The following is a 16,498-nucleotide window of genomic DNA, read 5'->3' on the forward strand; positions in this document are numbered from 1 at the left end:
TATCCACAAACCATTTTAAATTCGCTTTGATTAATTCTTAGTTGAGAAGCTGGTTTACCACTAGGACCGTCTACCAAAAGTAATTATACTGAATTCCAAATATCTACGGTTTGGTACAGTACACTAAAATTAGCGATTTGATATAAAACATAATACGAAAATAATAGTATGATTATCTAGTATTCAATATCGGCTAATTTATTCGGAAGCTTTTCAATTTTTCGTTCACGAAACGTGGCTATAATCTACCAGACATGATCGCTCAAGTAAGCCAATCGGTCAGTTTATGTCTGGATCATTCATATTTCCGTTTTCTGCTCGTTTAGTGATCTATCTCATAATCTCTTAAGTCATCGATCCGACGAGTTAGTTTTATGGTCTAAGTCAGCTATATGAGTACTTCCGACTAAGTCTAAGTTATTTATGGCCTACGTCTGTGAATACCTTTTTAATGGTTTTATGATATTAAAATGTACCAATATGTTCGCAACTGGCGCTAGGATCAACATCACGACCTAACCTCTTCTAAATTATCTTGAAATAAATAGTATTTTCAGCTTCACCTATATTCCATGAAAATACGGTACAAAATACAGACAGTTTTCAATCTTAACTATAAAAACAAAATTCTCTAGTAAGTAATCGGTTTCCTTTTTAATCACAAAGAGGTTTCTTTAAAAATGTACTGGGGCAGTAATTTCTACATTTATTTTCATTCTTAATCTCTAAATCAAAAACGTTTAAGCATAAATCAGCATAGTTGTACTCACCTCCAAAATGGGTTGCTTACAGCCATGACAGGTGCCTGAGTAGTTTTTCAGAAAACATTTGGAGCACACTGGCTCACCATCTTGTATATTAAATGTGGCCTCCTCGATGGGTGTGTTGCAGTCCTTGCAGGCAAAATGCTCCGGATGCCAGGTTTTGCCGAGCGCGGTTATGATGCGTTTCGTGATGATTTCGTTGCATTTGTGACAAACTGATTCCGACTGCAAAGAAGAGAATATAAAAAATATTATTTATTTTGTCTCTCATTGGATTATATATTGAGTATATGATATGTTTGGTAATGAATTTGGTATATATTTGGTATTAAAATATAAAATATCTGATGTTGAATAAAAATTATAATTTAAAAGATAGAAAAAGTGTGGAATGCAAAGAATGATGCTTTTTGACTGAAATATAATTGCGTCTGTGTGTCTATGAAAAAATAAGGCTTTTATAATATTTATTGCTTGATTTTGCTTTTTGTTTATAAGCATTTTTTAATTGCCTTACGCGCACAACGGTAATGGAGAGTACCATATAAATAGACTAGCGGCCCATCTATGTCCAACCAAGCGAATTAAGTATAAGAAGCACGTCAAGCGATTGTATGACACGGCTTTCGATATGAATTTATTGAATTATGTATATTAATTATTCTGCTGATATGTACATATTTACATCCATATACACTCATACATACTTGTATATATACATATGGTATATACTTGTGTGGTGCGAAACAGCATTCCATCACAGCTATTTATAAAAGTTATATTGCAAAAATTCTTTTTACTTTAATCGATTTGTTTACGTTTGTTTATATTACTAGTACAACAATGCATATGTACAACAACTACAAGTATTTTCTGTTTTTATACCCATGCAGCATGTTGCACCAAAGTTTATGGATTTTTGGTGCAATTCTGTGAAAAGAACATACATTTCAAAGAATGACCCGATAAACATGAATTTTGGGTTCCATGGCTTCGCGGTGAGCAAATTATCAAAAGCTCTAGATCACTTTAAGTGAGCCGAAAGCTTGCTTGGCCTTCTATTGTACATACTATTGGTATACGTCTTGCTTTGAGACTCCGTTGCTGATATTGCCCAAGTAACAAAAAGATTTCACACTTTCGAGTTCTATAAGATCGATCCATTAAGATAGCTGAAAATCTTGTGTTCTACTACTACTAGATAGCTCGGCTTCGCGGAAGTTTGGCTCCCGCAAAAGCCTTTTAACCCATGTTCGATCGCAGGCGATCTAGTGATCTCTTTGCCCTCAGTAAGGGTGGCCTCTCCCTAATTGTCTGACTTTTCTTATTTTCTATTCAGAACCTGACACCGGTAGCTCTTCAATCATCCAACCTAATCTAATTTAATCATCGACATCGAAGTTGTACGGCCAAAAATATGCTAACGTACATTGACCGTACTTGTAGACCTGCCAGGGTTTTGATGAGATGGAGATGAGAAGAATATTAGCTTGTCAATCATTTCGCTGAGATGTTACTCTTAGCTACTGAGGTGACAGAGTGATGCTCTTACAAGCTTATGGTACGATTACGCCCATCTACGAACCCGTAATAACTCAATTTTTACTCAAGCTTTCACGGACGAAAGGACGAACGGAAAGACAGATAGTTACCCGGATTTCAACTCTTCTCGTCATTCTTATCCATTCCGGGTTTCCTGTAGACCATAATCTCACTGGCTTCGATTCTCGTGGGCCCTTGTCCAAGTGTGATCCCGCGTCGCTTAGTTGCCTCCCTCCCCTGGGTAGATTCTTTTCCGGTACAACCCCGAGTGGGGTTTATGCACGCTTATTTAAAGGAGGTATCTGTTCGCCTCTTCTCCGGAGGTTCATCAGGCGCATGAGGTATTTTGAGCCAAGCCCTCCGCTCCTACAGATCTTGGTCGGGTCCTGCGTATTACTATTCATAGCTAACCTATTTAGCATAGGCCGTCGACTATCCGCCAACTGTGATCCCGGTTGTAACCTGAGCTCAGCCTTACCCTTGAGGTCAGCCGTATCATATATCTCGCCCATGACTCGATGTAAATTAATATCAATTTTGCCGTACTAGATTCTTAAATGAGCTTCAAATAAATATTGCCTTCCGAAGGAAATTGTTTTATAATATCTGATTTTTCATATATATATAAAATATATGCGCATTTAATTTCCCGCTCCGTCCGAACTTAAACCTTCCCTACGTTAGCATTGCTCATGTCTGTATTCGCCCGACGAACAGTCAAAATTGAAGTTTTGCACGAATTATGTCAATGCGTCAATTAGTCGACCATTTACGGAGCACTTCAACAGATAGACCATTATTATGGACGGCCATTACAGTTATTATGTGTGGCACGTTGTAGACCATACTTATGTGTAAAGTAATTATCATTTTATTTCTAATACAAATTTGAATTTCAGTCTGAATTTCGGCTATAAACAAATGCCATTAAATTTATTACAACTGTTGGTAACACTTTGAGTGTGACATCAGTGCGTTGTTATTTTGGCCACACATGATTTTACATATAATTATATAAGAGCCTGCGTACATATGTATGTACATAGTACAATATATGTGTATCGTCACCTAAAATACAAACTAACGCAACATCACTCTACATACATAAGTAAAGAAACCTTTCATTTTGAAACAAAGTTTGAGTTATAAAGTGGTTACGTATTGGTTATATAATGGTTATATATTGGTTATGTACTGGTTATATGTGACACCGGAAGCTCAAATTTTACTGCTACATATATATGGTGCAGTGAATCGTAAGCAATAAAAAAACTCAGTAACAAATCTTTTAGTTATGCGTTGTTTTCATTTTAGGTGACGATAAATAGGATTATCTTCATCAAGAGAAAAATAGATCCCCTGGGTATTACGCTTTTGGTTTTCTTCAAGGGAAGTTTATAAACGATAATGTACTTTTAACTCACATAGTAAATTTGTATGTATGTATGTTACATATATTCACTTAAGCACGTTCATATGGCGTGAGGAAGAAATAAATTATTGTTTTATCAATATTTTATACTACCCTACTTGGAGGCCTGTCACCGAGTTGTACCTGTTGTTTTGTTCTTCAATTAATAATAATCACCCAACTTGGTACTTATATGTAAATGATATCCACATACACATAGACTTAACTAAGTATATACATATATTTTAATATTTTACACTGCAGTAGCTGTAGTAAGGAACTTAATTAAACCATAGAAAGAAGAGATCACTCATTATTGTATTATAATAACAAAAGTGATCATATCTCAGAAAGTATTACGTCAGCTTGTCAATAATCTAACAATAGTAACACAATTTTCACGAAGAACGCAGAAAAAGCGAATAATGGTGAATAAATGATTTTGATTAAAGCTTTCCTCAACTGAAACTGCTTCGAAGTCAAAGCTTTTATATAAGAAAGTATCCAATAAATTAGAAAAAATCGTATAGTCACTCATACCTGCTGTAACTACTTATTGTAATTGTTTCAATGACATTGATTAGATTCGACTTAGCTTTCTGAGCCTCCAGGCGTCGTCTTGTAGTTGTCTGCAGATACCAAAATTTTGAGAGCTAGTTTTTTTTCATAAGTTTCTTTAAATTAAATATATTAGTGCAAGAAGTCTAAAACTGACAGCAAAATTTCTTCCGCTAAATATTAGGTAGTCGAAAAGGTTTTTTCGTACTTCAAACTTCAACTTATTTCTTTATAATAACAAGTAAATAAACAAATATGTAATCGACCACCTTTTGGCATTTTTTCTCTAGAGACATTATTCCATCAGTGTAAATCGAAATTTCGAAATTTCTAGAACAAAAGCGAGAAAACCATTGTTGTACTACACGAACTGACGATGCTGTACTCCGGAAGCTTCACAAACTTCATTGTTGGCTTACATGGCATTCTTCCCTTTTTATACAAAAACTCCAAAATATAGCGATTTTCTTTATTATTTTCACTCCTTTTAGAACAGCTGTAGCTTTTTCAAACTTCCCCGAACTTTATTGTTTTCGTTAATTGAAGCTTAAAATCTCACCTTTCCAACACTATATGGTGTGACACAATGTGATTGGTAACACTGAAGATAAACGACAGCAACGACATCAGATTTATGTACATCCGAAATCCGAAGATAGAAGAAATGAATATATCCTGATGATGTTCAAATCAATACATGCTATGGCAAACCAGCCTTTCACTATTCTTGACGTGCTATTTCGATTTTTGCCTTACCTACTGTTCGTTTCTATTTGCAACAGAGTTTGTAACACTCAGAAGAAGCGTCGGAGATACTTGAAACAAAGGATCAGCATGACGAGCTGAGTCGATTTAACCATATTTTTACGTTTATCTATCCGTCGATGTACTACTATGAGCAAAAAATAGTAAGGCTTTGTTCATAATTTTAAAATTTTTTATATATTCTTCGAAATATCTGTCGTTCCCCTCAAAGTAATCTCCCTTGGTCCCAATACCTTCTGCCAACATTTTTCCCAATGCTCGAAATAGTTGTTAAAGTCCATTCCGGAATAGCCTTCCATGCGCGTAGCGATTCACGTCTAATGGCTTCAATTGACTCTAAACGGTTCCCCGGGAGCGGTTGTGTGATTTTGCTGAAAAGCCAAAAGTCACACGGAGTTAAATCAGACGAAAACGGTGGTTACGGCACGATATTACTCACGAACTTACGAAGAGACAATGCAGTATGAGACGATATATTATCGTGGTGCATAAAGGCAAGAGTTGCCGGCCCATAATTCCGACCTCTTTTTGTGTTCGCGAAACGATGCATAACACTCAACAAATATTCCTTTTTGACAGTTTGAAAGAAATTCGGTGTGCACCACACCTCGATAATCCACAAAACTGTCAACATAACCTTGATTTTTGACCTGCTATTACGTGATTTTTTCGGTTTCGGCTCAACTTTATCTCGATATTCATTCGATCGGTCACGTGTTCCGGGTTGTAAAGCATAGGTCCAATACTCGTCGCCAGTAATAATATGTTTCATGACATTCTGGTAGTCGGAAAGTATTGTTTCACAGACGCGACGCTGTTTTACGAAAAATTTAGTGATTTTCAGAGTTTCCGGAGAGATAGCTCAAGAACGACTTCAACGATTTTGATAAAGCAAATATTTTCGACAAAAGCCAAGTTTGGCCAATGGACTATTCCGATAGGTAAAGGAAAAATAGCTAGAATATTTGCAATAAAACTGCAAGAATTATTTCATGTAACTGTTTGCAATCCTAGTTGGTTTATAGAAGGTGCACTGGTTTGACACTTCTTGACCAAATAAAGATTTAGATGCATTTGACTTACGCAAACTTTTTGAGAACAGAATCCTTTTCCCACCTTTTTCTTTGACTTGTTATCCAGGTGTGGAAGTCGTTATAGTCACGACCTAAATATTTTTTATTATATATGTATGTATATATATATATTTTTTAATTATGTCAACAGGATAAAAATTCTAGTTTCGGTTATGAAGATATTTTCTTTGAGCAAAGTAAAACAGGAAAGTTTAAAATCTGAGATTGTTTTTAAATAACAATCAGAAGCCAGAAAATGTCATTTCATAGTTCTTTTAAGTAGTAACATCAGATGTCGCTCAAAGCAACTACTCAATGAAAAAAATGAAATGAATGAAAAATATGAACTAATTAACCACTCCATACAAAGATAAGAAAAGTACGAAAGTATACCAGTGACGAAAGGGGGTTTCTGTAAACGAACAAAAGGCAAACAATTTTAAGTTAATAATAAATAATACAGAAATGATGACGTCATATTGCTTTCAATTAGCGATGAGTTATCAGCAAACAGCAGTAATGCAAAAAAGATATAATTTCAATTAATAACTAAGCAAACATATGATGGACACAACGGTAAACACATTATTTATATAAAACACATACATATAGTATTTGCGATAAAAGTTAGACAATGTAGTCTTGTTGTTGCAATGAAATTCAAGCAAAAAATGTGTCACACATTTATAGATAGATAGCAACACTTATAAAAGTGAGTATATTTTATTCAATTTATGTTGCCAAAATATGAAAGCAAAGCAATCGAGCTGTCAACGGGAAGTGGAAACCGCTATTGAACAATAAAATATTTATTGAAACCTTTAGTAAGTGTTTATATCGTTACCTAAAATACAAAATAACGTAACATCACTTTTCATAAGTTTACAGGCGAAGGAACAACGATATAATTGAAACCACTCATATTAAAAAGTGAGTTTCGGTTATAAAATGATTATATATTAGTTACAAATTGATTATGCATTAGTTACATTGGTCCGAAAGCGGCAGCTGAAAATTTTAAGCAATAATTTAATTATGCAATGCAATGTAAGCAATAAAAAACTCAATTTCGATTTTTTGATGATACGTTGTTTTGCATTTTGGTAACGATATGTACCTACAAGTATAAAAATGTTTATCAGAGCTCACACTTCCAGGAACTATAATTCTGCGAAATTTGAGTCACAGAACTTCGTTATTCATTTCTGCGCTAGAATTAATTAGTTTTGCACAGCCTGGAAAACGAGTTAATTTTCTATGAATTCATACAGCCGTTTTTATATACAAACAGAAAAAAAATATTAAAATAGTAATAAGTTGTTTTGAAAATGAGGAAGAGACGTATTATCTTGTAATGATTGCTTAAGATGTATTTGATACATACATTTGTATAAATCTGTCTAAAAATTGAATATATTACACTGGGCAACACATTTTTTGAAGCGCAAATCAATCAAACTATTTAGAGTGTTTTGAGACTAAATAGGCTCTAAGAGAACCATATTGAGGAAAAAATATTTCTCAAAAATTTTTGTATAGATTTCTGAAAGCAATAAACAATAATTTCACTTTGCGTAATTTTTTCCAATTGAGCTCTCGCATTTTAACCACGCATAATCAAAATTGACTCACTCACTGTAACTAAAATTTGACAACAACCTCCATATTGACTGCTTATTATACGAATAATTATTCTAAATTTGTTGCATAGTGTTCTAAGTTTACCAATTCGTCTCAAATCTAACTCGAAAATCAGTTAAGCCTCGTCAAACTACAATGTTGGGAAGGCTTGGGTTGCATAAGCTAATGAATGGCAAAATATCAAATTTTATTTAATGAAAAATTAAGGCTATCATATTGATATACACATATATACATATAATATGTATATAAAGCGGCATTTATATGCATAACATTAATATTGACACTGACATCTTTACTATTCGGTTCAGATTTACATATCTATAGAAGACACGTTAATGTCATTTGATACATCAAACGTTGACAAATTAATTTATTTATGCATTAGGGTGTGCCTATGAATATTTTTTATTGAGCTTAGAAATGATTGTTTTTATTTTTCATCCTAAAGACGCAAAAACGCTATCGCAACTTTAATTTAATAAATGTTTACAAAAATTTATTTCGCAAAAGAAGGAAAGAAAAGATAATTTATAATTTTATTTAAGGTAGTCCTTTATGATTTCCTGTACGATGATTTATGTTTAGGAGTTTATGTTTATTGTAAATAAGTACATTAGGTTAGTATTAAGGCATTAGAACTTTAATTTTGCGATTACGATTACATTTTGATTACTAGTAAATACGATAATCATGTTTTATAAACATAATAAGATATTCAGATTTAAGATTATTATGCTTTATTTCGCGTGTTTAGAAATTATTTAATTAAAAAATAATTAATATAATTGTAATCATTAAAAGTATGATTACAATTACTTTAGTTGTAATTTTTAAAATTTAAATTACTTCGAAGTAAAGTAATAAAGAAGTTATTTAATAAAAAATTTTTTTAAATAATTATAGTCATACTTTAAATTATTACAATTATAACTATGATTACAATTACAGTAAATGTATTTTTAAAATTTTTAATTAAAACGAAGTAAAGTAATTTTAGAAATTAGATTACTTAATTTGAAATATTTTAATTATATTTGCAGCAATTACAGATATAAAAAATTATGATTAAAATGTTAGTAAATGTAATTAATTACATTACAATTACTGTAATTAATTACAATTGAAGTACAGTAATTTGAGTGTATATATAATATTTAAAAATTAACAATTATGTTTTTCTCGATTACGACCACTTTATGAAGGTAATGGTAATTAGAATTACTTTCATTGTAATATTTAATAATTAAAATATAATTATACATACTTTGTTTGCTCAATATTACAACGCAAGTAATCCTTATTATATATAGCTTCAAAAGAGGCCTCCAATAAAATCAATAATAAATAGTAATCGAAAAAAATCAAAATACCCTATTCTGAAATGGACTTAGTTCCCAAAGCACAAATACCGACAAATAATTTTTAAATACTCGACGACATGATGCAATCTCTCAAGACTCATAACTCATTTCACTTATTATGATAAACCTTTATTATATTGTATATAGTATATCATAAACTCGTGTATACTTTTGCAATTAGTTCACTGCTAGCAACTGAATAATTTAATGCACACGTTTATTAATATATTATCATACTCGTACAAAAATTAATACACATACTTATGTATATACTTTCATATGATATATAGGTTTATAGTCTGCTTAAATTACGGATAATCATAAAAGTTATAGAATGTCTACATAGCCCACCCTCCTCCCAGACACCAAACTACGCAATCGAAGCTATTCTGCTAAATGCCACAATCAACGCTAAGTTTTTATTGCAGTTAGATCATCGCCAGAGTTAGCAAAAGAATTAGATACGCACACACTCACACATATGTGCCTATGAAATAAAAGAAATCGAAGCGTAAAAGCAAACTTAAGAGAAATAGTAACAAAAGATAATGCGTAAAACATTAAATTGCAAACAACAAACAAATAACTGTGCAAATAAACAACAACCAACAAACACCGGTTAAGAAGTGCGCGAAAAATAATCAAATTTCGCCAAAACAACAACAAAAGCGGTTGTTTTTCGTGTGTGGCACACGTTTTGCAATGTTTACTTTAGTTATTATGTATACCCTGAACAGGATAATTAAGTTTGCCACGAAGTTTGTAATGCCCAAATGGTTACGTTAGAGACCCTATGAAATTATATATTAGGGATCTGCATGATGGGTTGAGCTGATTTAGCCATAACCAGGTCCATCCAGTTCCATCCGTCTGTATATTCGCAATTTAGCCCCTTAAGTTTCCGAGATTATTTTGAAATTTTGCTTATGTCCTTTTCTTGGTCTAGCTGCCATACAAATCGATCGTTCAAAATTTAGTCTTTGTATGGAGAACTTTTTTACTTGCCAAGGCATCATCACGAAATTTGGCATGGATTATTTTCTTAATCTCCGAAAAAATTATACAGATCGGTTCACTGTATCATACTCGTATAGCTGCCATACAATTGATCAAAATCAAGAGTAAGGAGTATACCCTTTTATGATATAATATATACACCTGTTAGGCGTATTATGGCTTCGTTAAACGCAAAGTTAACATTTTTTCCTGTTTTGTTTATGTTTTGATTATTAATTTACAATGTCTTTTTCGATTTAATTTTCCATAGTGCTAATAATTTTTTGCTGATTTATCGCAAGGTGAAAGTCAAAATATTGAGCAAATCATGTAAAATTAAATTTTATATATGAAAATATATAACAATTTACAAATAGATTTTATACATAAGTATATGCATACAGGTATATATATACGAATTTTCTAACGCTGCCGTTTGGTATTTATTTGATTCTCCGAAATTCTCACAATCGGCACAATATTTTGCAAATCACTTATCGTCTCCGTCAAAATTGGCAAAAAAAAAATATAGAAGTAATTATTTTGCGATTTTGCACCTACTTACATATGTATTCATGTATACCACTTATATATCAAATTTGCTTTGGAGTTCCCCAGCAAAAAGTTTTTAATCTACGGATTTTTTATTTGTAGATAAAGTATATTTACATACAAATGTTGTTATTCATGCACATTTATATTTATACCCGGTGTTATTAAAAGGACAAATATAATTATAGAAACGTACATATATATACATGTAGAGTAGAAAAATAATCATCACAACGAAACAACGGCATTTCTAGCATATTAATTATTTTATAAAATAGTACTTAAATATTCTCCCTGTTAGAACAGAAGGTTTTCTTACAGATTATCTTCTTTATTAAGTATGAAAGCAGTCATATTAAATATACACTGTGATCTTTTGTTTGCTTTGTCACTACTTAAGATTTTATCTTTGAAACTAGGAACTATACGTAATAAGGACAAAATATAATAATATGATATGAGAACAACAAAATCATTGAGACTCGCCAATACATGCCAATCTACTATAATTAAAAACTAAATTTTCGCATGCTCCCAACTTAATTTTTCCCTCTTTCGACAGAAACCTTATATACGGCGATTCGCTTTTATAAGGTATGTCGGGACTAGAGAACAAAAACAAATATTAATCAACGAAGATCACTTTATTGTTTTTCATTATATTCTCCATTAAAATCAAAGCACTTTAGCCTGTTGTTGAACAGTTTGCCACTCTGCTGGAAGTATCTCCGAAAAAATGCGTTCAACCGCCTCTTTAGGTATGGAAAAACGTTGACCACTTAGGTTTTCTTTTTCTACGGGAATAAAAAGAAGTCATTCGGAGCAAAGACAAGACTATACTGCGCATGACTCATCAAATCCATGTTTTAAGTGTTCAACAGTGCAATTATTTCGATCGATTTGTGAGAGCTCGCATTGTCATGGGTAAGAGTGATCCTTTTTTCGTGGTTGGCTTTTTCGCATTCTTAAAAATAAAATGGCATGGTTGTGTTTTTCTAGTTTATTGATTGCAACATGTCCAGTCTTTCCAAAAAAGCAGGCAATCATTTGCTTGGAAGTGCTCCGTGCGCGAACAGCTTTTGTTTGATTCGACTCATCTTAAAATTTACTTTCGGGCACATTCGTATAAATCCATTTTTCATCATCTGTCACGTTGTCATAAAGATGTTTCGAAGCTATCGTGCTTTGTTAACATTTCTCTCATTGTTTGTTAACATTGACAAATTAGATGGGATCCTACGTGAACAAATGTGTGTAAAATTTCCATCGCATATTGAATGTATATTGGTCCCACTAGCAATCGATCGACTTTGTTGTTTAGACGTGTAATTGCTTTTAATTCGAACTTCTTCATGATCTGCTTCATCGTCTTCGAGCAGCCAGAAAAGATTCTTTTACTTATGGCTCAAGCAGCTTACAACACCCTGTCTTAGGCTAAGTTTCCTCTGAGTAGCCAAAAAACATCCGTTTGTACGCGAACTGAAGTGATAAGGCGAAACATAACAACAACTTATCTTGTTCGACCTTCACGAAATTCGTCTTGGAATAATCTACGACTTCGATTGCATTCACCGCCGTTAAACAATTATTCCTGATGTAACTTCAACGCCAAAAACTGAATTAAGTTCAACGATGCACTGTTGCTGAGAGTTAATCCGCGTCAAAAGTTGTAAAATGTAATCACTCGAAAACTTTCGCTATTTAATTTCATTTTTGGACCGAGAAGAATATTTTAAGTTACTGTAAACTTTATGTTAAAATTGTGAGTTGCCAGATAGCAACACTTGGGTTGCCAAATAATATAAATAGCCACAGCCTTCATATAATTGAATCATGTCAGTGTTTGATCGTCTTAAGATTTACACATGTCGAGGCTTTTACAGTAAAAAACCTTGTTATTAGTTTACCTAGAACATAGAGAACAGTATAGAGAAAAATCATATTATACTAAGGTGTTAGATAGGCTTCCTCGGATAAAAAACATTTTTTCAAGAAATTATTCTTATTTAAAAAATTAGTTATTTTATTTTTGCAAACACACACTATAAGCAAGGAAGTTCTGAGACTAAAGAAAAAATATTTTAAACTATTGACCCCTGGAAAAAAATGCGCTGGCAGAATAACTCCTTACGCACAAGTTCTCAAGGCTGTATCTCCGAAACTATTACCCGGGTCAACTTGAAAATTGAGGACAATATTCTAGAATTGTAGAATTTAGTAAAACAATTAAAAAAATAGATTTTGTGAAACAATTAAACCCATGCAATTAAGGGGTAAACCAACTTGATTGGTGACTAAAATGTGTTTTGTTTTGTTATTTATAATTAACTGAACTTGTACCGCATATTTATACTATATAGTGAAAACTTTTTCGATCAATAGTTGTTCTTGCCTTTAGGCACTTGTATTTTACATACATACATATGGTATGTAAATATTTTTGTACTTTACTCGTAAATATGAAAAGATTGCTAAGGCTGAGTAAATATTTTGGTACTCGAATCATTGCGAAACTATTCGGTCGTCATTTCAACAAAATAAATGGAGTGGTAAAGTTTAAACAAAAATAATTTAGCACGATTGCCTCAAATATTTCGCATTTACGTAACTTTTGCTACCAAACTGCGCCATCACTTTTCGCAAATATTTGACGATCTTAGAAATCCCGTCAAACTTGATTTTTTTTTTCAATATTTTACTTTCAAATTTTTTCTATTAAATTTTATATTTTTGTTTGCTTTCTAGATTTCATTTTGGTTTGTTTTCTATTTTGTATTTTTGTTTGCTTTCTAGTTTCATTATTGTTTGTTTCGTGTTTAATTTCTTTCGCTTTTTTTTCGCCCATTGGCAGCGAAGTGTTAATTTAGTTAACACTTTGCGTCAACAATGAACCGTTGTGCAATATGGCGCTTATGCATTCTGTTGCCATGGTGTTGACAGTTCAAGTGAAATACAGGTATGATAGAAGAAAACTTAACGCGTCTTGATGAAAGTTGAAGTAGAGTTGTTTATTGCAATATAGAGTTTATAATGAAGCGATTTCAGAAAGAGCACTCAATGTTTGTTAAACAATTTACGGCTGAGTATTTTATTATTTGAAACTAATTTGTGAGTTTAGCTAATAAATTACTGCTGCTTTTATTCAAGGTTGTTCTATAGGCAAATACATTTTTTTATCAGCAGTTTTAGAAGCACTCTAGTTGCAATTAATGAACATCTACAAACTAAATAAGCAGACTTATGAGAACCATTCTCAACATTAAGTATACAATGAGTGTTCCAAAGTAAACAGGAATCTAGGGCCTCTGCCCCATAAATGACGATCAATATGTGGACCAATCAAAATCCGTGATCACCGGAAATTCATCGAAACTGTGCGCGAATTCATCAAAAATGAGCCGAAAAAATCACATTTAAAAATTAACCATTTCCCGTATTCACCTGATATGGCACCATGCGATTTCTTTCTTTTCGGAACAATGCATTTGCTTTGAAAGGAAAGCATTATGCAGACGTACAGGTCATTCAAAAAGCTTGCACCGGCATACTGGCGTTCACACCGGCCAAAGAGCCAAAGCACTCGTTCGACATGCTTTTGGACTGTGCGAACCGATGTATTGAAGCAGAAGGACACCTTTTTCAATAAAATAAATTGATTTTGCCGAAAAACCATTTATTCTGTTTTTGTCCTGTCCTGTTACTTCGGAACGCCCCTTGTATATTGCTAGAAAATATTTATCCATAATATATACTAGAATTTATTCAAGTATTGCGGATAACTCGAATCTGTTTGAAATTGTTGATATTCTGTATTAATACTTTTATTGACGATTTTATATTTGTTGGAGGTTTCCGAGCGAAGATTTTATTGGCAATGGATTTAATTGGATGTGCAGGTCAATGATATTAATGAGAAAATTTAAGGCGAATTTCTTGGAAGTATTTAGAATGCCTGAATTGGTTGTTAGCTGGCATGTCAAAGTATTACTACAGTGCATTTTCTTCCAAAACGTTTCATTTTGTATTTTTCACTTCTTTCAAAATCCTCTACCGAATCATGAATAGTACTGTCTTCTGTTCAATAATATTGCAATGAGTTGAACCATGCTAAGAGCAAATAATTCAATAGACCTCTTAGGTTCCACCCTGGACCAGACTAATGTCCCTCTAAAGCACTTTTTCTACCGCCACCTCTACTACAACCACTTGTGCTTGAAAAATACTATAGTGGTATGGTATACTGAAGCTTAAGTTAAGGGAGAGCTCTTAACATATAAGCCCTTCTTTGTTATAAGATATTACATTTAAGGTATTTACATGGATTTACGGGTTTCAAAAAATCGATTTTTTGTATTATATTATTATTATCTTATTAAATTCTACAAAACCCCTAGGACATTGTTCTAAATTTCAAGTTGATCCCGATACTAGTTTCGAAGATACAGCCTTGAGAACTTATGTACTCGCGGCTACCTAGGCTAAGTGCGCCGTCTTTAAACGCTTTTTTCTGGAAACCGATCTTCAGGAAATTTTACACAGGTGTTTGAGATACAATTCTTAAAGATTTGGACGAATGATTTTTTTCGATTACAATTATTTGAAAAAACAAAAATATTTCTCTGAAATTTTCCCTGAATTTCAATTTTTTTTTTTTTGGTTTGTAAAAATCTCTGCTAAAAATTTCCATTCTTTTTCCTTCGTCCAAGTTCTAAGTTAAGCTTTTCACTTAAGACGTTCCTGTAAGGCGTAATTCTTTTTTTTTTTGGGGATTCCGAAAATGGCGTCGCACTGCCCGAGTTTAAAATTTATTTTCCAAAAATTTCAGAATTTCTTCGTTAATAGTGTATTTGTAGCAATAAAAAATTCTAACAATTTTCATTTTTTATATATTATGAGAAAAATTTTTTTGAAAAAATGCGGTTTTTTTTACCATAGGAAACCCATGTAACCTCCTAAAGGATTATGTCCACATGTGAGTTTCCAAAAATTCGTTGTTTTGTATATTGTACATATGTATATTCATATATTAGAGAATATTCACCGATCAGTCGATGATATACATAAGTGTATTTGTATGCATTTTTTAACTCAGTGTAAGTGCAATATAGTGTCATCCTCCTCACCGCTAGACATAGTTTTTCGAAGGTCCAACTGAATATCGACTATAATATCAAGTCTATCGAAAATGTTTCAAATTATTCGCCGATTATTAAAGTGAATTAATTTCCGTAAATTAATATTTATTTTAATTATTGCTCCTTTTTACTCACTTGCAAGTGCTAATAACAACTTATGCATATGTATTTATATAAATTTTCATTGGACGCTTTGGCGTATGAGTAATTTAAAAAAACCAACATCGATCTCCACATATGTATGTCACTCATACGCTCTGACCACCATAAGAAGCATATAGGGGATTTTGAAACATTACTATTATAACTAGCTGAATTCAATATTATAATTGTAATGAAAAAAATGTTATGCTTTTAATATTTTTCGCACAAATTTTACAAGTAAAGAAAAAGCAAGTAAAAGTAGAAGTAAAGTAAAAGAGCCAAAAATAAAAAATCTTAATCTAGCTTAATTCGTTTTTCAACTAAAATATTGAATTATTATATAAGTGTACACGGCTTTTATTAGAAATTTCTTTCAGAAGCAATTCTTCAAATATTTTCTCTTCTGACTTTCTCATAAATCTGCGTCTTATGCAGCTCTGAAAACTTTGTCCCTATTTAATTGAAAAATATTAGTTTTAAACGCTTTAATAGTTTGCTTTTATTGCACGATCTTGCAGATTTTAGATAATTTAAATAAGATAATAGTAATAAT

General features: G+C 32.3%; 2 protein-coding genes across 4 annotated transcripts in view; one reads left to right on the forward strand and one right to left on the reverse strand.

Moving 5' to 3' along the window:
* The window catches only part of LOC108976158, a gene marked incomplete at its 3' end in the record, with an annotated part of 45,481 nt that overhangs the window by 20,987 nt on the left and 7,996 nt on the right, over positions 1-16,498 (forward strand).
* Positions 1-16,498, reverse strand: part of LOC108976159 (transforming growth factor beta-1-induced transcript 1 protein) — a 35,407-nt gene that overhangs the window by 12,993 nt on the left and 5,916 nt on the right. For both annotated transcript variants that reach the window (XM_018945094.1, XM_018945095.1), the window contains exon 3: positions 771-989. In XM_018945094.1, the coding sequence (XP_018800639.1) occupies positions 771-989 (219 nt within the window). The remainder of the gene's footprint in view (positions 1-770; positions 990-16,498) is intronic.

The sequence above is a fragment of the Bactrocera latifrons genome, unplaced genomic scaffold (genome assembly GCF_001853355.1).
Source record: "Bactrocera latifrons isolate USDA-ARS-PBARC rearing strain unplaced genomic scaffold, ASM185335v1 scaffold_73, whole genome shotgun sequence".
In the NCBI taxonomy this organism is placed as follows: domain Eukaryota; kingdom Metazoa; phylum Arthropoda; class Insecta; order Diptera; family Tephritidae; genus Bactrocera; species Bactrocera latifrons.